A 20,428-nucleotide genomic window follows, 5' to 3' on the forward strand; every position below is an offset into this window, starting at 1 on the left:
TTAATTTTTAAAAAAGTTTTGTTAATGTATATAGTTATACATTTACATTGTATATAAGTAACCCGGAATAAAACTTCGTTGCTGGGAAACTCAGAGTTTCCTGGTGACCCAATGGGTCACAGGTAGTCTAGCGGATTATTATTATCATTATTATCATTACTACTCCTCCTCCTCCTCCTACTACTACTACTACTACTACTATATGCATACATATGTCTATCTATAGTACATCAGCACTACCACTACCACTCATACACATACCCCTGCCATCACCACTACCACCATTAAACCCTCTCTCCTCTCTCCACTACTCTCCACACACAGGTGACTGCTGGCTTATCTCCGCTATAAACTGTTTACTTACCAACAACAGGAAGGTGTTTGACAAAATTGTCCCTAGCAACCAGTCGTTCACTGAAGACTATGCAGGTGAGTATAGTGGCATGAAAGGTAAATGAGGTCATCAGAGGTCATCTAAGGTCAGTTTCTTTTCTGTTTTTTAAGTAGTCTGTTCTTCCTCATCTTCCTCATCTGCCTCCTTTCAATCATCATCGTTTTAAGGTTCTGTTTTCCATGCTTGCCTCTGACTGGCAGAATTTGTTGAGCCAGATTTCCAACAGCCGGACGCCCTTCCTGTCACCAATCCTCACCTGTTGCTTTTTAAGGGGACATTTGCACTGAGGCCAGACATATGTTTGAGGAAGACTGCAAATGAAGGATTGGCTTTTATAAGAATCAAGATTGCTTACAAATGTCACATGATGTCAAGAGAAGGTGACACAACATACAGAGGCATATATATATATATATATATATATATATATATATATATATATATATATATATATATATATATATATATATATATTATATATATATATATATATACGGGTGGCAAGGTTGCACATGGGTAGAAATATACGGGTGGCAAGGTCGCACATGTTCTCCTGCACTCTCTCACCGAAGTTTGGTCGGTAGAGTCAAAACAACAGCACTTTATTTTTTTAAAGCCTGTTACACTTTCTACCGGTCTCTTTTGCCAAACCGTTAAGATACGGGGATGTAAACACACAAACACCGTTTGTCATGCAGTGGTAAGAGGAACATCATTGTATTCCACAAATTTTAAAATTCTAACACAGCGTTCCTATTTCGTTATGTCCAGAATACTTTTATTTCACTTAATCATTCAGCTTAAATTCTCCCCCATTTTGAAAGATTTCTCCATTTGGAATTAATGCAGGGACGTAATTTATTTATTCATTATGAAATACAATAATGTAAGTTGCTTCCATGATTTTTGAATTGAGAAACAAATTTGTCGAGATATTTGGATTTTTTGTCGTTAATAAAGATTCAGTTCTCTGCCATTTATGACTCTGCACATATATAAGACGGGCTTCTTTCAGTTTCCATCTACAAAATTCCCTCACTATAAGACTATAGAAGAAGACACTTGCCCAAAGTACCACGCAGTGGGATTGAACCTGAAACCATGTGGTTGGGAAGCAAGCTTCTTACCACACAGCCATGCTTGAGCGTATGTGTGTGTGTGTGAAAGAGAGAGGGAGAGAGAGTGTGTGTGTGTGGTGTGTGTGTGTGTGTGTGTGTGTCCAAACACTCCACATTGCCAGAACAAGAACCGATCGTGTTTGCTGGATCGACATTGGCCAAACGTTTAAAGACAAGAGGTAGAGTCACATTAAGAACGTAGCCTAGATATGCCATGACATAATACAAATCTCTCGATAATTCTCAGATTCCCTTTCGATGCTTCTTGCCAATTTTGTGCCGTTATCCATTCTGGTCAATTGCAGGAATTTTCCGTTTCAATTTTTGGTGGTATGGAGAATGGAAAGAAGTGGTCGTCGATGACCGGCTTCCAGTTGACACAAACACTCAGCAATTACTTTATGCTCACAATAATTCAGAACCCGACGAATTCTGGGTGTGTCTCTTGGAGAAGGCCTACGCCAAGTAATACACCTCTCTCTCTCTCTCTCTCTCTCTCTCTCTCTCTCTCTCTCTCTCTCTCTCTCTCTCTAACTCTTACCAACATTTTCTTTCTCTTTCTCTCACTCAATTTATATGTTTGTCTTTGCGACTCTTTTTATATATCTTCATTTTTCTTACGTATGTATGCATATATTTATGTGTATATATGTATATATATATATGTGTGTGTGTGTATGCGTGTGCGTGCGTGTGTGTGTGTGTGTGCATATGTATATACTCTTTAACTAGTAACAACACGAAAGCTGAGGTCATGCCAGGGCACCACTGTTAAATATATATATACATACATACATATATATATATATATATATATATATATATATATATATATATATATATATATATATATTAGAAAAAATGAGGTAATCAGATCGGATGGTTCATATTTATAGATATTTATTTATATATTACATTTTTTCTCCCAATCCAGTGGGGTTTTCAATTGAAAACCCCACTGGATTGGGAGAAAGCGCTAATAATCCGAATGATATGATCTGAATGATATGATAGATATATATGTAAAAAATGTAATATATAAATAAATATCTATAAATATGAACCATCCAATCTGATTACCTCATTTTCTCTAATATATAATACCTGTACATCATCTCCAAACCTTCCAATATATATATATATATATATATATATATATATATATATATATATATATATTATATATATATTATATATATATATATATATATATATATATATATATATATATATATATATATATCAAAATAAGCAACAAGGATACCCAGAGGTAATGCAGTACGATCGTTTCATGCGACTCTATTAATTGAACAATGCAATCATTGCATCAATTTAAAAATGCAGAGCAATCCTCAGCTGCATAAAAGTATAGAATTTAGTTAAATTCGTAAGACTCGTGTGTATAATTTTATCCAAAATCTCCAAAAGGATAAGGAGATAGACAAAGAACATGTTTTTCCAACATCACAGTTGAAATATTTTTATGCAGCTGAAGATTGCTCTACATTTTAAGTTGATGTAATACTTGCATTGTTCAATTAAATGGAGTCGCATGAAACGATCGTACTGCATTACCTCTGGATATCCTTGTTGCTTATTTTGATTATAATCATCTTATTTTAAATTATATGGATAATACCCTACTAAATTTTGCTGCCTTCAACTTAAGTACCATATTCATCTGAATTTATATATATATATATATACACATCATCATCTTCATTCCACTTTCCATACTGACATGAGTTGATATATATATTTAAATGCATATATGTATATCTTTGTTGGTGAAGGCTTGTTGGCTGCTATGAGAATTTGACTGGTGCTTCCACTAGCTTTGGCACGGTGCAAATGACTGGAGGAGTTTCTGAATACATACTTTTCGAAAACGACGATCCTGCGGAAATATTCGAGCTGTTATCAAGGATGCAAGACATGAACTCGATGTTTTCGTGTGCCATTGTAAGTATTCGTCTCTGTCGGTTTTTGTTTGTGTGTGTACACATAGATTCATATATCGCCGTGATCACCGTCACCGTGACCGATCAGCCTATCAGATGTTGCTACACATCGCTGGTCACAATGCGCTTCGTATTGTTTTAGCCTTCAAATGACGCCACCCCCACTGGCTAAGCGAGCAGACCAACAGAAGAAAGAGTGAGAGAAAGTTGTGGCGAAAGTGTACAGCAGGGATCGCCACCACCCCCTGCTGGAGCCTCGTGGAGCTTTTAGGTGTTTTCGCTCAATAAACACTCACAACGCTCGGTCTGGGAATCGAAACCACGACCCTACGACCGCGAGTCTGCTGCCCTAACCACTGGGCCATTGTGCCTCCACAGATTCATATATATACACATGTATATAATTTACAAAATGAGGGCAGAAGAAAAATTCTAATGCTAAATATGCCGAAAAAAAGACAAAAATTGTCAATAACCATTATAATTTATGCGTCTCGAAAATTATAAATTATAATGGTTATTGACAATTTTTGTCTTTTTTTCAGCATATTTGGCATCAGAATTTTTCTTCTGCCCTCATTTTGTAAATTATTTATGAATTTAACCTTTAGAGGTATTTTTTTGATATGCTGGCCATTGATAAAAATTTTTCCCGAAAAAAATTTTTATCCTACATTAGTTATACACATGTATATATATATATATATATATATATATAACTCCAAGAAAGTTAGGGGTTGTGAATCCAACCAAGGGATAATATCCATCCAATATACTGTTGGTAGAATACCCAATTATTAAAACACAAGTGTTTTTTTATTGCATTGCAATTAACTCATTTATTGTATTAGATGGGTGAAGGTAAAGAGATATCTTACCATTAATTTATATTGCAGCTAATTAGAAAATATCTGTACGTAATGAAAGCATTAACTATACTGAGAAGTAATGTTTATCGCCCCTCCAACATAGCTGTTCCATAACAACCAATGTCACTACCATTTTAACACCAGAGGGATGCCTCATCCAGATGCAGACTGCACCCTGATATATATTGCAAGCAGGGGAGATAACCTCTACCATCTTTCAGCAATGATGGTGTATATATATATATTGCTGGGAGATGGTAGAGAGCGCTTCGAGGTGATCGGAGAACAAGTCTGGCATATGTACGGAAAGCTCGTAGGGAAGACCATTCAAATGGGGTAACTTGTGCCTCGTGTAGCCCACAAGGGCATTCGACTCAGTGTTCAACGTTACCGGCCACCTCTCGGAAGCAGTGGAGGCCTTCGACCCCTTGCACATTTTATAAGTTTAGGGCAGAAAGCTCGCAAATGGACAACTCCGCAAACGAAACAATGCGGCCTTCTGCCCTCAGTCATTATGTGCAATACCGTCCCCTTTTGGGGACGGATGTGGTCCGGGATTCTTTTGAAGTTTTCGGGTTTGATCTGGCTGAGTATCTCCAGATCCATTCCGGACCAATCCTCCCTGGCAGTTTTTGTCAAAATTATTGAGACGTTATCTGACCCTTGCTCGATTACGCATCCTAGAAGCCACCATATGTCAAGTCCTGGTGGACACCCGCTATTTTTTTTCTCATAGGTGATGGGTACATAACGACCTTGCTGGTTTTGCAAGGGGTCATTGAGTGCCTCATAGCGAGGGCTTCTGACTTAAAACGCAGCGAAATGGTGCCGAATTTGTCCTACCCTCACTGTGTACTCAGTATCATCCCTGATACATCTCAGCACAGCTTCAATATCTGCCTTTGCTGTTTTTGCTGGGTTTCTTTGTTTCTGTTGAAATGCATTTGAAAGGAACAGTTTTTTTTTTCTCCACTGTTTCAGTTGCCACTTTTGGTATGGTTATGTTGGCCCACGTTCGTTTATGCTTGACGAGCATCCATGCCCGAAAGGTCGGGTGGAGGTGGCGAATGCAGACATCGCTTCTGTCATCTACTACAGTTTGACCGCCGTCCCTTGCCCCCATTTGCGCCTCGCCAAGTTGGAGCACCCCCTCTTCAAATTCTTGTAGAGAAGACAGGTTCCATTGCTGAGGTCACCCATCAGCTGCCAACACTCTCTACGCAGAGGGATGGGCATGCCGTGGCTAATGATGCGCAGACATGCACTAAGGCTGGGGCATCTCCAGATATTCTGCCTAAATGGTGAATAGGTGTGGTCACCGTTTGTCAAACAAGCCTTCCCCCAGCTCGTCTTCTTGACTGAGCTGCAGTCCTCGGTCAAGAAAGACTAAGACATCTAGAAAGTTGCCAGGCACTCACTGCCCTCTAGCAGTCGGGAAATATGACCAGTAGAACATCTACTCTTGCGTTCTATATAGGGTTAGTGGGGGGAAAGATCGATGACGCACTCGGAGAGGCACTGGGCGTCAACAAAGTCGAACTGACCAGTCTGCTCAGGAGGACTTTTGAGCCAGGGACGATGGATAACTTCCAGAAATCCCTAGCTTGGCAGTGCTACTACCGGAGGGCACTGCTGGTTCGAAATAAACTCGACAGACACGGAAATGCTGTCAGATGGACCTACCCAAGATCGACAAAACCGTTCTGCATGCACTCGTCCAGTGTCCTTGTTTTACTGACTTGCAGAGTTATGTTGAACAGCTGTCATCACTTGCTATCAGACGACTTCATAGGGAAGGGCTGGCAATTTTCCTCTGTCTGATAGCGGTAGCAAAAGTAGTCGTATGGTGAACCAGGTTGAAAAGACTGAAGGCAAACACTTTTTTCTTCGACCAATTCCTCATCAACTTTTTGCAGATTTCACTTAGAAAGGAAGATGAGGGTAGAGAAAGATGTACATTTGCTAAAAGGTGGCTGAATATAGCGAAATGGCCCGTGTGAATGGACCTACCCTGATAAGGCACCTGTAGGCTAGCAAATTTAAGAGGGAGATAGGTGCCCTTCCCAGATGCCCTCAAAGCGTCAAGTGGTTGAGGATTGGTGGAGTACCTGAGCCAACCCCATGTGGTTACCCCCCACATCCTTTTGGGGGGATTTTCATTGTTATATTTTTCTTGTTTGATATTATTGCTATTGTTTTAATTGTGTGTTTGTTGTTTTGTGTAAAATCTCCACTGTGCATGTCTACTGTATTGTCCCCTAAATGTCGGCCCTGGTGGCCAATAAATGAAATAATAATAAGAATAGTTGTTGTTGTTATTATTATTATTATTATTATTATTATTATCATTATCATTATTATTATAATTATCATTATCATTATTATTATCATTATTATTATTATTATTGAGTGAGAGAGCAGTGCATGCCATCAAAGTGACAATGGGGTAAAATATACGAAGCCCAAATACCATCATGACTACCCGTCTGATAAGGGTACACCAGGCCAGCATCACAACTATATGTGCGCGACATGATCTCATATCAAGATAAACAGCACATGACCTTGCAGGTGGGGCCCAGTTAGAATTTTCTTCAGGTTGAGTAGCCCATCCGCTCAAACGGTCCCTGAATAAGGGTTGTTTAAGGATGTTGAAAGAACACCCATGTTTCCAGAGGTGAACTATTCAAACCCCAAAGAATCCCTCTCAACACATGGCTATGATGCTGCTCCCACTACTTCTGCTCGTGATCAGAGATGCACATATTGTCAGCCACTAAGGGACATGGTCAACTGGTTAAGGTCAAACAACTGACAAGCAAATTTGTGGTATTGAGCAGAATATTTGCTGTAGCCCATCTTTTATACCAACACAAAACAATGTACATGATAACACTTCCAATCAGTTAAGATCAGAAGCCATGAGAGCCACTGCCTGGTACTGCATCAGGGCATTTATTATTATTTTTATTATTATTATTATTATTATTATTATTATTATTATTATTATTATTATTATTATTATTATTATTATTATATTATTATTATTATTCAGTAGTCTTATTTTTATATCGTGCTTTCACTTCACTACCGAGCACAGCTCTGTGTGCCTTGGGTATGTGTTGTGGTTTGTTGTGATTCTCTTATTTTCACTGTATTGAAAGTGTTTTATGTAGGATGTGTGCAGTGCCTAGTAGTGCAATTTTCTGTATGTTATATGTGTTTGTAAGTCCTGGTGTTTTTGTTATGTATTTGTCTGAATATTTTTTTATCATGCCTAATGCACCTACTATGATAGGAATTGTTTCTGTTTTTAGACTCCACATTCGATTTACCACCATTTCCAGATCTTTGTATTTTGAAAGTTTCTCCATTATACTACTACTACTACTACAACAACAATTACTACTACTACTACTTTACTTCCTTTTATTTGTCTCACTCAGTTAGGTGCTGGAGAAACTACCGAAGGTGAAACAAAGGAAGGCCTCTTTACAATACATGCTTATTGCTTAATAAAACTTATGAAGGTAAGTTGTTAATCTTCTCACCTTTTCGCACCTTTCCTTTATCAATTTTAATCAGCAAACCACAAAACAAAACCAACAGAAGCAGAGCATGCGGCCCTTAATGCTAAACCCAGTTTCTCAAAATGGCTTCTTAAGGATCGTCTGTTTTATTTCGCCAACTTTTATCCAATGGCCTTTTCTTTCGTCTTTTATTTGTGTCAGTCACTGGAGGGCGGTCATGCTACAGCACCACCTGGAAGAGTTTCTAGTTGAATGAATTGACCTCCAACCACAAATATATATTTATGTGTGTGTGCGCGCGCGCGTGTGTGTATAGAGAGAGAGGGAGGGAGAGAGACAGACAGACAGATAAATTGATAAATAGACAGATAGATATATTCATACACACCCATACACACATACCGTGCCTGAGAAAGGGGGTGGTGGTGATGTTGATCATGATGGTCAAGATGATGATGATGATGATGATGATAATGTTAGTGATGATGATTATGATGATGATTATGATGATGATTATGATGATGATGAGGATAATAACGATCATGATGATGATGATGAGGATGTGTATAATTATGAAGGGATAACGACAATGATGATCATGAGGAGGAGGAGGAGGAGGAAGAGGAAGAGCATGGGGGAAGAGGAGGAGGCGGAGGAGGTGGAGCAATGTCTGTATGTGTGCATGTGAGTACAGAGCACTCTGTCTGTTTGCAGGTTCAATACCAAGGAAAGGAGGTTGGCCTTGTTAAACTGAGAAATCCATGGGGCAAAAAGGAGTGGAATGGACCCTGGAGTGATTCGTAAGTAAAACATTCACAAACTGAATGCCAGGAATATTCGACCAGGTTCACTTTCTCATGCATCGTACTCTCGCACACACCCTGTGTATACACACACACACACACACACATGTGTTTATGTATAAATGTGTTTATGTGTACATATATATATATATATATATATATACATACATATATGTATATATATATATATATTGTTATATTTCGGAATGGTCATATTGCCAGTTTAGCCAACAAATATTTAAACGTACTATATATATATATATATATATATATATATATATATATATTTAATAATTAAGGATAACCTCTTAATAAGGAATCTTAACAAGAAATTATCAGTAGATAGCGTGAAAAACCTCATAAGAGAAAAATTTCGAAAATAATTCTTTCTTATTGAACATATTAATTTATATTATATAGAGGGCATTATTACATATAAATGCCTCACGCTAAGAGGGACATAAGTCATTTCTACCAAAAATTTTACTAATCATACCCAATGCAATTTTTCAAAGCAAGACATTTAAAAAATGAATTTAGTCTTGTATCACCTGTGATTTCGCACTCACCGCAGGTGATATAAGACTAAATTCATTTTTTAAATGTCTTGCTTTGAAAAATTGCATTGGGTATGATTAGTAAAATTTTTGGTAGAAATGACTTATGTCCCTCTTAGTGTGAGGCATTTATATGTAATAATGCCCTCTATATAATATAAATTAATATATATATATATACATATGTGTGTATGTGCATACATAAACACATACATAATACATACATACATACATACATACATACATACATACATACATACATACATACATACATACATACATACATACATACATACATACATATATATATAATATATATATATATATATATATATATAATATATATATTATATATATATATATATATATAATATAAATTAAATTAGAGATAAAACCACCATTAGGAAAATCAAACATGAAAAACATAAACCAAACATAAAAATAAACATAATTAATAAAATATACAAAATATATAAAATATAAGATTTAAAATTTAAATTATTTAAATTTAAAATTTTTAATTTATATTTATAAATTTTTCTATTTTTTAAATTTTAAATTAATAAATTTATATACATATATATCCATATATATATATGTATATAAAAATTCAGATTACGATATATGTAAACAAAGTTTGTTTTTAGAAGTGCTGAGATGTATTGAAAGATACAGGTAAGGAAATGATGTATTTCCAAACGCAGAATAATTCGTGAGTAGGCAATTTAGCATAACGGTAAAGCACGTGACCGGAAATCACAGATAAGTTCGAGTCTCATGTTTGGCCGCTGACAAACTTTTCTGCAAAATATGGATACATTTTGTAACATGAAATTCGTCACACTATTTTTATTTTCATTTCATTTCATCTAGTTTCAGCTCACGAGCTGTGGCCATGCTGGGGCACCGCCATTTGGTGTTGCTACATGATTTTACTTCACGAATGGTTTTTAGCAATTGTCATTTGGTGCATGAGAGAGTTCGATGCAGCTGCCCTCATCTGCACCTCCTGCCGTGAAGTTGGTTCATCTGGGACACCTGACAGGAAGAGATCCAGTTTCATTTTAAAGACATCTGCATCCACCCCATGCAGGTCTCTCAGGTTCTTCGGGGGGATATTGAAGAGCTGTGGGTCTCTGAAGCCCAGGCTATCACAGTATCTTGTCCTACACCTTGATGGCAAATTTGGAGTCCTTGGCACTCTGCAGTGGTGCCCAGTTCTGGCATTTGTGTAACTATATTTCAACAATACGAAAATGTTATTCATTGAAGTAAGCACCATTACAATCAACACATTTCTGCCAACGAGTTACAAGTTTGTTTATTCCAGTAACATAATAATATAGAGTTCTGGGCTTGATGAACTCTTTGAATGCATTTTCAGCATCGGTTTCTCCTCCCACAGGAAACCATCAAAGTGCTTCAAAAAGTGGTAGTTGGTAGGAGAAAAGTCTGTGGAATAAGCTGGGTGAAGAAGAACTTCGTAGCCAAGTTCCCTCAACTGCTGGGGCATCATTAGCGAAACATGTGGTCAAACATTGTAATGAAGAATGATTGGCCTTATTCTGTTGACCAGTCTGGAATGGAGGAGTAGCAGTTTTTCATTCATTTTGGCAATTTCATAGCCATCATCATCATCATCTTCATTGTTCGACCGTGGTCGAGACAATGGAATTTACCATGCTACGCCAGACTTCACGGTCCATCATGGCATTACGGAGATCCTGTTGCTGGATGCCTGTATCCCTGGAGATTACATCAGGGTAGGAGAGTGTGCACCCTCTGGTATTGCGAGTAGATGGCTTCCAGAGGAGAAAAGTAGAAATTGCCTCCTTTTTCAGCTCTACAACAATGTCCAGCAAACTGGACTCTCCTACCTTTCACAAGAGATGACACAGGTGGTAGTTTCCCATATATTTGCATTTTGGTTGGATGGCGCTTCCACGAGAGATTTTGAGTTCTCATAAGGAGGCGAGTGTAGGTTCCATCCAACCGCCTCTCAAGCTTCTTTGATAACGTCCAGGTTTCTGAGCCATATAGTAGAATTGGTTCGACTGTGGCTTTGAAGATTTTAAGTTTGAAGTCTCTACTTTGATTTGATGACCAGATCTTATGCATGTCATTACAGGCTGACCAGGCCATACCCTTTATAATTAGAAAATCTCTTTCAGATGATGAAGTTCCATCCAACCGCCTCTCAAGTTTCTTAGATAACGTCCAGGTTTCTGAGCCATAGAGTAGAATTGGTTCGACTGTGGCTTTGAAGATTTTAAGTTTGAAGTCTCTACTTAGATTTGATGACCAGATCTTATGCATGTCATTACAGGCCATATGTCATTCATGGCCATATATTTCTGTCGTAATGGTTTTCCTGGTTTTAAGAAGTTATAGGGAATGAGTGCAGCAGTACACCACCAAACAGACACCATAAGCATCTTTGGGAAGACCTCAGGCTTAGGGAAGGTTTTACATGCTTCTTTTTAGCCCAACCCTGCAAAGAACTTTTTATTATTATTATTGTACAGAATCTACGTTCATCGCAAGTTACAATATGGTCGAGAAATGGATTAACTGGTTACGGAGAAGAAGTGACGAGCTAAGTTCATATTGGCACATTTTCTGATTTTAATTCAAATCGTGTGGTACCCATTTGTTGAGCTTTTTTGATTTTCTGATCGCATACAAATGGTTGCTAACTGTTTTCTGGCTAACCTGAAATTCCTTCGCCAGTTCTCGAGTGGTCTTACGTGGATCTCTCTTAATGTCCATCATCAATGACAAATGGGCATCCACTATGCTCACGATCAGGTCTCCGCTGTGAAATCATTTAAACCATTTTCAAGTTAACCACTCACTGCTCATTTCCTCACCAAACATTTCATTGATATCGCGATGTCGTTTTTTGAAGCTGAATAGCAAAATTGCTCGAATATCGCTCTTTGACAGTTCCATTTCAGATGATGGCAAGAATGGTGAAAAAAAATCAATGTTAATTTATTGATGCAATTAGGCTAGTCTATGTCTGTATTATCCGACCAAAGGAAAAAATGTTTCAAAAATATTCAAAACTCTACAAAAATCCGGTACAAATTCTTCATAGTTCAAAACGTTGCTTACTTTTTACTCAACCTGATACATACATACATACATACATACATACATACATACATACATACATACACACATACATACACACATACATACACACATACATATATACATACATACATACATACATACATACATACATACATACATACACACACACATACATACATACATACATACATACATACATACATACATACATACACACACATATACATACATACAAAGAAACATACATACATACAAAAATACACACACACATACATACATACATACATACATACATACATACATACATACATACATACATACACACACATACATACATACATACATACACACACACATACATACATAAATACATACATACATACATACATACATACACACATACATACACACATACATATATGCATACATACATACATACATACATACACACACATACACACACACACACATACATACATACATACATACATACACACATACACACATACACACATACATACACACATACATACATACATACACACATACATACATACATACTTACGTACATACATACATACACACATACATACATACATACATACATACTTACATACGTAAATACTTACATACACACATACACACATACATACACACATACATACACATATACATACACACATACATACATAGATACATACATACATACATGTATACATACACACATACATACATACATACACACATACACACATACATACACACATACATACATACATACATACACACACACATACATACATACATACATACATACACACATACATACATACATACATACATACATATACATACATACTACATACATACAATACATACACACACACAACATACATACATACCACACACACACATACATACACACATACATACATACATACATACACACACACATACATACATACATACATACATACACACATACATACATACATACATACACACACACATACATACATACATACATACATACATACACACATACATACATACATACACACATACATACATACATACATACATACATACATACATACATACATACGCACATACATATATACATACATACATACATACATACATACATACATACACACACACATACTCATATATATATTGAGGCTTTTGAATTGTTTTAACTCTTATTTTTAGCAAAAGCGGTGCTAATCAATACCTGTGTGTGTGTGTGTGTGTGTGTGTGTGATGGGACGTGGCTACGATATTTCCGAGCCGGATTGTGCATTGTGTTCTTGAGCAAGACACTTTATTCCACATAGCTCCAGTTCCCTCAGCGGTAGAAACGAGTTGGGACGTCACTGGTGCCAAGCTGTATCGGCCCCTTTCCCTTGGATAACTCTCTAGATGGAATCTCATGGTCATTCATGACCAAAGGGGGATCTTATGTGCGTGTGTGTATGTATGTGTTTGTAGATACATACACACACACACATATACTCTTTACTCTTTACACACACACGACAGGCTTCTTTCAGTTTCCGTCTTCCAAATCCACTCACAAGGCATTGGTCAGCCCGGCGCTATAGCAGAAGACACTTGCCCAAGATGCCACGCCGTGGGACTGAACCCGGAACCATGTGGTTGGTTAGCAAGCCACTTACCACACAGCCACTCCTGCGCCTATATATATATATATATATATATATATATATATATATATATATATATATATATATTATATATATATATATATAATATATATATTATATATATATATATATATTAAGAACAAACTTACTTAGAAGTGGATGCGTGCGTTCCGTCATATAATAACAAATTAATAAATAAAATACATGCGTATATACATACATATATGCACGTACCTACCTCTACATGTATATATATACGAGGGACGTTCAATAAGTAATGCCTCTGACCCACTTGCAGTTGTTTGATATAGCTGAAATTTTGCATGTGCAATCATTTATATCTCTATAGAGTAAGTGGCACTGAATTAATTGTGGTTTCTGATTTACAGGTGTTTGAACCGAGTCAAGTGTTAAATGGAGCCTGTTGAGTGTCGAGCAGTGATCCGGTTTTTGTATTTGAAAGGACGCACACCACGGGAGACTTTTGATCAAATGAAAGTAACTTATGGTGATGATGCCCCATCATATGACCTTGTAAAACGCTGGCATCGTGAATTCAAACATGGTCGGAACTCTGTGGAAACAGCTCCCAGATCTGGTCGCCCCCTTCTGCCATTGATGAGGCATCTGTCCGTCAAGTTGAGGCTGCCATTTTGGAAGATCGACGCATAACTATTCGCCAAATAGCCCATGAGGTCAAAGTTAGTACCGGGTCTGTGGAAACTATCATTCATGACCATTTGCATATGCAATAGGTATCTGCCAGATGGATTCCCAGGTTGCTCACGCCTTTCCAGAAGCAAGAACGTGTCGAGTGCTCGAGGGTGAATTTGGAGATGTGCCAAGAAGATGAATCAAAATTTTTCAAAAGACTGATTACACAGGATGAAACCTGGGTCCATCACGATGATCCAGAGACCAAAGCCCAGTCAATGCAGTGGAAGCACCGTGACTCACCCCCTCCAAAGAAGGCAAGGGTGCAGCCCTCCGCTGGCAAGGTCATGCTCACAGTCTTCTGGGACCAGGACGGAGTAGTGATGACAGATTTCCTGGCAAAGGGTACCACAATTGCAGGAGCCTATTATGCTTCACTTTTTAGGAAATTAAGAGAAGTTATCAAAATCAAGAGGCGGGGCAAGATCAGCAAAGGCATCCTCCTCCTGCAGGACAACGCTCCGGTCCACAACTCGCTTGTCGCCAGATCAGAAGCACAGGCGTATGGCTATGAACTCCTCTCCCATCCTCCTACTTTCCTGACCTTGCACCCTCTGATTTTCACCTCTTCGCAGTCATGAAGTTGTTTTTGAAAGGAAAGCGTTTCCCAGATGATGCAGCCTTGATTTCTGAAGTCGCGTTCAGGTTGGAGGACCAAGCTGGGGTCTTCTATAAAAACGGTCTCCAGAGCTGCATCAAACAATGGGAGAAATGCGTAACTCTGGGTGGTTCCTATGTAGAAAAAGACTAATAACTGTGCCAAGTTTCGTTACTCTACTGCTATGGGAAGTGGGTCAGGGGCATTACTTATTGAACGCCCCTCGTACATGCATATATGGGTACAGGACACCAAAAAGACGTCGAACACAATGAGAAACGAAAACATAAACACAAAACCAAGGAAATGGACATTTTTCTTGAACAACGAAAAAATAGAGTAAAGGACATACAAAACAAGGAAAATACCCCTTCTTCAGTCGCCATGGTTTCATCCACTCCGCGTTTACTCTATTTTTTCGTTGTTTAAGAAAAATGTCCATTTCCTTGGGTTTGTGTCTATGCTTTCGTTTCTCATTGTGTTCGACGTTTATTTTGGTGTCCTGTACCCATAAATGCATGTATATATACATGTAGAGGTAGGTACGTACATATATGTATGTATATATGCATATGTTTTATTTATTAATATGTTATTATACATACATATATATATATATATATATATATATGTATGTATATATGCATATGTTTTATTTATTAATATGTTATTATACATACATATATATATATATATATATATATATGTAAATAGTAAAGGATTATAAATATTGTGTGTATCATTGAGTTTGTTCCCCCTTCCCCCAATCACCATTCGACAACCGAAGGGCTTCCTTTAGTTTCCCTCTGCTAAATTCACAGGTATAATACAAGACACTTGCCTTAGGTGGTACAGAGAGGAACTGAACCCAGAACCATGTGTTTGGAAAGCACTTCTTAACACATGCCTTCATGTGCATATATATATATATACACACACACCCCATATATTTATACATAGATATATATACATATATATATGTATATATAGATATATATATATATATATATATATGTATGTATGTATGTATGCATGTAGGAGTGGCTGTGTGGTAAGAAGCTTGCTTACCAACCAGATGGTTCCAGGATCAGTCCCACTGTGTAGCACCTTTGTCAAGTGTCTTCTACGATAGCCTTGGGCCAACCAAAGTATTGTAAGTGGATTTAGTAAACGGAAACTGAGAGAATCCTGTCGTGTATATATATATATATGTATGTATATATTTGTGTGTCTGTGTTTGTCTGCCCACCATCGCTTGACAACCGATGTTGGTGTGTTTATGTTCCCATAACTTAGCAGTTTGGCAAAAGACACCGATAAATGAAATTCTGGAGCCAATTTGTTCAATTGAAGATGGTGCTCCGGCATGGCCGCAGTCAAATGGCTGAAACAGATAAAAGAATAAATAAAAAAATCGCACACACGCACACACACACCACACACACACACACACACACACACACACGCACACACACACGTCAACGCACCCACAGATGCAGTTTAACTCACACCACTGCTCCTCCCCTTCTCTTTTTTTCCTCTTTGAAGATCTGAAGAATGGAACGGATTGAAAGAAGAAGAGAGAAAACGGATGAATCTGGAAGTGAAGGACGATGGAGAATTTTGGTAAGGATTGGCTTCGTTCTCTTGTTGTTGCTGTTGTTCGTGTTGCCGTCGTTGCAGCAGCAGCAGTGGTAGTAGTAGTAGTAGTAGTAGTAGTGGTAGTAGTAGTAGTAGTAGCAGTCGTAGTAGTCGTAGTAGTAGCAGCAGCAGTAGTAGTAGTAGTAGTAGTAGCAGCAGCAGTAGTAGTAGTAGTAGTAGTAGTAGTAGTAGTAGTAGCAGCAGCAGCAGCAGCAGTGATATTAGTAGTAGTAGCCTTAGTAGCAGCAGCCGCAGTAGTGGTAGTAGCAGTGATAGTAGTAGTAGTAGTAGTAGTAGTAGTAAGTAGTAATAGTTGAAGTTTTTACTACTGTTGTTGTTTGTGTTAATGATGCATTTACTTGCCATTGTTGTTTTAAACCTTTGACTACTCCTCCAGAGCACCCCTCCTCTTCCCACCCCTCACCACCACTGATAAAGGCTCTCTCTTTCCCCCACCCTCCATTTCTCACTCACTCATTCTCTCTCTCTCTCTTTCTTTCTTTTCACAGGATGGACATCAATGATGTCGTGAAGCACTTCAGCTTCGTCGACATGTGCCACATGGATCCGTTTGCAATAACAAGCTTTGAGGTCAGTCACATATAACTAACAACATACACATACATACATACCTCCTGTGTGACCCCTCTGTCCGACATTCGCCACGATTGATCGCTAGCCACTAAACCTTATTCTATTTTCTCTCCCTGTTTATTTCTGTGTTCCTTTCTGTCGAAGAGCGTAGGCTCGAAACGTAAAAGACTTTTACACTTCCCGAGCGTTAAACTAATACATCTGTTTGTTGTCTACACCACCTGTCTTCGTCTACAATGGAAATTGTAGTTGTGATACCTGTGCCGGGTGCACGTAAAAAGTACCACCCGAATGTAGCTGATGCCAGCGCCGCCTTGACTGGCTTCTGTGCCGGTGGCACATAAAAAGCACCAACCGATTGTGGATGCTGCCAGCCTCCCCTGGCACCTGTGCCGGTGGCACGTAAAAAGCACCCACTACATTCTCGGAGTGGTTGGCGTTAGGAAGGGCATCCAGCTGTAGAAACACTGCCAGATCAGACTGAAGCCTGTTGCTGCTTCCTGGCTTCCCAGACCCCGGTCGAACCGTCCAACCCATGCTAGCATGGAAAACGGACGTTAGACGATGATGATGAAAATGATGATGATGTGTGCTCGTTCGGCAAGATCTTTAGAGATACCTCCCAATGCACCTATAACACCTGGCATACTTTTTACCCCTACATCCTATAGTCTCAGTAATTCAATAGCTAAATTCTGACACTTCGCTATTTTTCTATACCGCTCATATTTATTTCTTCGTCTTCATCATTACTACTACTACTACTACTACTACTACTACTACTACTACTACTACTACTACTACTACTATTATTATTATTATTATTATTATTATTGAGTGAGAGAGCAGTGCATGCCATCAAAGTGACACTGGGTTACAAATATACGAAACCCAGTATACCCATCATGACTACCCACCTGATGAGGGTACACCAGGCACATACATCACAACCATATGTGCGCGACATGATGATCTCATATCAAGATAAACAGCACATGACCTTGCAGGTGGGGGCCCAGTTAGAATTTTCTTCTGGTCGAGTAGCCCATCCCGCTGAAAAGGTCCATGAATACAGGTTGTTTAAGGATGTTGAACAAACCACCCCTGTTTCCGGAGGTGAATTATTCAAACCCCAAAGAGTCCCTCTCAACACATTGTTATGATGCTCCCCCACTACTTCTGCTCGTGATCAGAGATGCACATATCGTCAGCCACTAAGGGACATGCTCAACTGGTTAAGGTCAAACAACTGACAAGCAAATCTGTGGTATTGAGCAGAATATTTGCTGTAGCCCATCTTTTATACCAAGACAAAACAATGTACATGATAATACTTCTAATCAGTTAAGATCAGAAGCCATGAGAGCCACTGCCTGGTACTGCATCGGGGCATTTATTATTATTATTATTATTATTATTATTATTATTATTATTATTATTATAAAGTTGGCGGACCAACAGAATCGTTAGCACGCCAGGTGCAATGCTTAACAGTATTTCGTCTGTCACTACGTTCTGGGTTCAAACTCTGCCGAGATAGATTTTTCCTTTCATCATTTCATGGTCAATAAATTAAGTAACAGTGAAATACTGGGGCCATTGCATTCGACTAGTCCCCTTCCCCACAAAAATTTCAGGCATTGTGCAAGAATTTGAAATCATTATTATCGTTGCTGTTGTTGTTGTTGTTGTTGTTGTTGTTGTGTCTGTTCTCATGGTTGTTGTTGTTGTTGTTGCATTGACAGGAAACAGCGGAGAAACCATCAGCAAGGAAATGGCACACATTCCGGGCAGATGGCCAATGGCTCAAGAAGATCACATCCGGTGGTAGCGACAATTCTGAAGGTGAGACACCGTCTACCTTGGGTTACTTTATCTTGTTGTTGTTGTTGCTACTGCTGATACAACAGTCGGACTTTAAAACTGGTTTAGCCAATCATCATCATCATCATCATTATCATCATCTAATAATAATTATTATTTCTTTATTGCCCACAAGGGGCTAAATATAGAGGGGACAAACAAAGACAAACAAAGGGATTAAGTCGACTACATCGACCCCAGTGCGTAACTGGTACTTTATTTATCGACCCCGAAAGGATGAATAATAATTATTATTAATACAATCAGCATTTAATGTCTTCTTTTCACATTGGCATTCGTTGGACGGTTTGACTGCATTTGGTAAGGTCCAGAGGCTACACCAGGCTCTCTTTTCTGTTCTGGCATGGTTTCTATGGATGCCCTTCCTAATGCCAACCACTCCACAAAATGTACTGGTTGCTTTTTACGTGGCGCCTGCTTGAGTGCCCTTCATGTGACACCAGCACCGGCACCTATGGTGGTCAGGTCACCTTGAATACAGCAAAGCGCCCGATATCTTGGTCCTTAGTCATCTCCTTCATAGGGCTCTGTGCCGGGAGTTTGGCCCTCAACACCTCATGCCATGTCTTCCTGGGTTTCCCTTTTCCACACCACTTCTATATACAACTGTCTGCATCCATGCGCATGCCCATATAAATATATATATATACATATACATCATCATGATGTTGCTGCACATCGCTGGTCATAATGCGCTTCGCATTGTTTTAGCCTTCAAATGACGCCACCCCGCTGGCTAAGCAAGCAGGCCACCAGAAGAAAGAGTGAGAGAAAGCAGGGATCGCCATCACCCCCTGCTGGAGTCTCGTGGAGCTTTAGGTGTTTTCTCTCAATAAGCACTCCCATCGCCCGGCCTGGGAATCGAAACCGCGATCCTACGACCGCGAGTCCGCTGCCCTAAACAACTCGGCCTGCGCCTATATATATATATATATATATATATATGTGTGTGTGTGTGTGTGTGTGTGTGTGTGTGTGTGTGTGTGTGTGGTATATTAT

General features: G+C 38.6%; 1 protein-coding gene across 1 annotated transcript in view; it reads left to right on the forward strand.

Moving 5' to 3' along the window:
* Nucleotides 1-19,390, forward strand: part of LOC115230249 (calpain-A-like) — a gene marked incomplete at its 3' end in the record, with an annotated part of 22,770 nt that extends 3,380 nt beyond the window's left edge. Inside the window, exons 2-9 of the mRNA XM_029800463.2 lie at nucleotides 325-429; nucleotides 1,818-1,977; nucleotides 3,306-3,474; nucleotides 7,789-7,872; nucleotides 8,587-8,672; nucleotides 16,859-16,936; nucleotides 17,461-17,542; nucleotides 19,291-19,390. Of these exons, the coding sequence (XP_029656323.2) occupies nucleotides 325-429; nucleotides 1,818-1,977; nucleotides 3,306-3,474; nucleotides 7,789-7,872; nucleotides 8,587-8,672; nucleotides 16,859-16,936; nucleotides 17,461-17,542; nucleotides 19,291-19,390 (864 nt within the window). The remainder of the gene's footprint in view (nucleotides 1-324; nucleotides 430-1,817; nucleotides 1,978-3,305; nucleotides 3,475-7,788; nucleotides 7,873-8,586; nucleotides 8,673-16,858; nucleotides 16,937-17,460; nucleotides 17,543-19,290) is intronic.
* Between the last annotated feature and the right edge of the window lie 1,038 nt (nucleotides 19,391-20,428).

Source organism: Octopus sinensis, unplaced genomic scaffold (assembly GCF_006345805.1).
Source record: "Octopus sinensis unplaced genomic scaffold, ASM634580v1 Contig15068, whole genome shotgun sequence".
Taxonomy (NCBI): domain Eukaryota; kingdom Metazoa; phylum Mollusca; class Cephalopoda; order Octopoda; family Octopodidae; genus Octopus; species Octopus sinensis.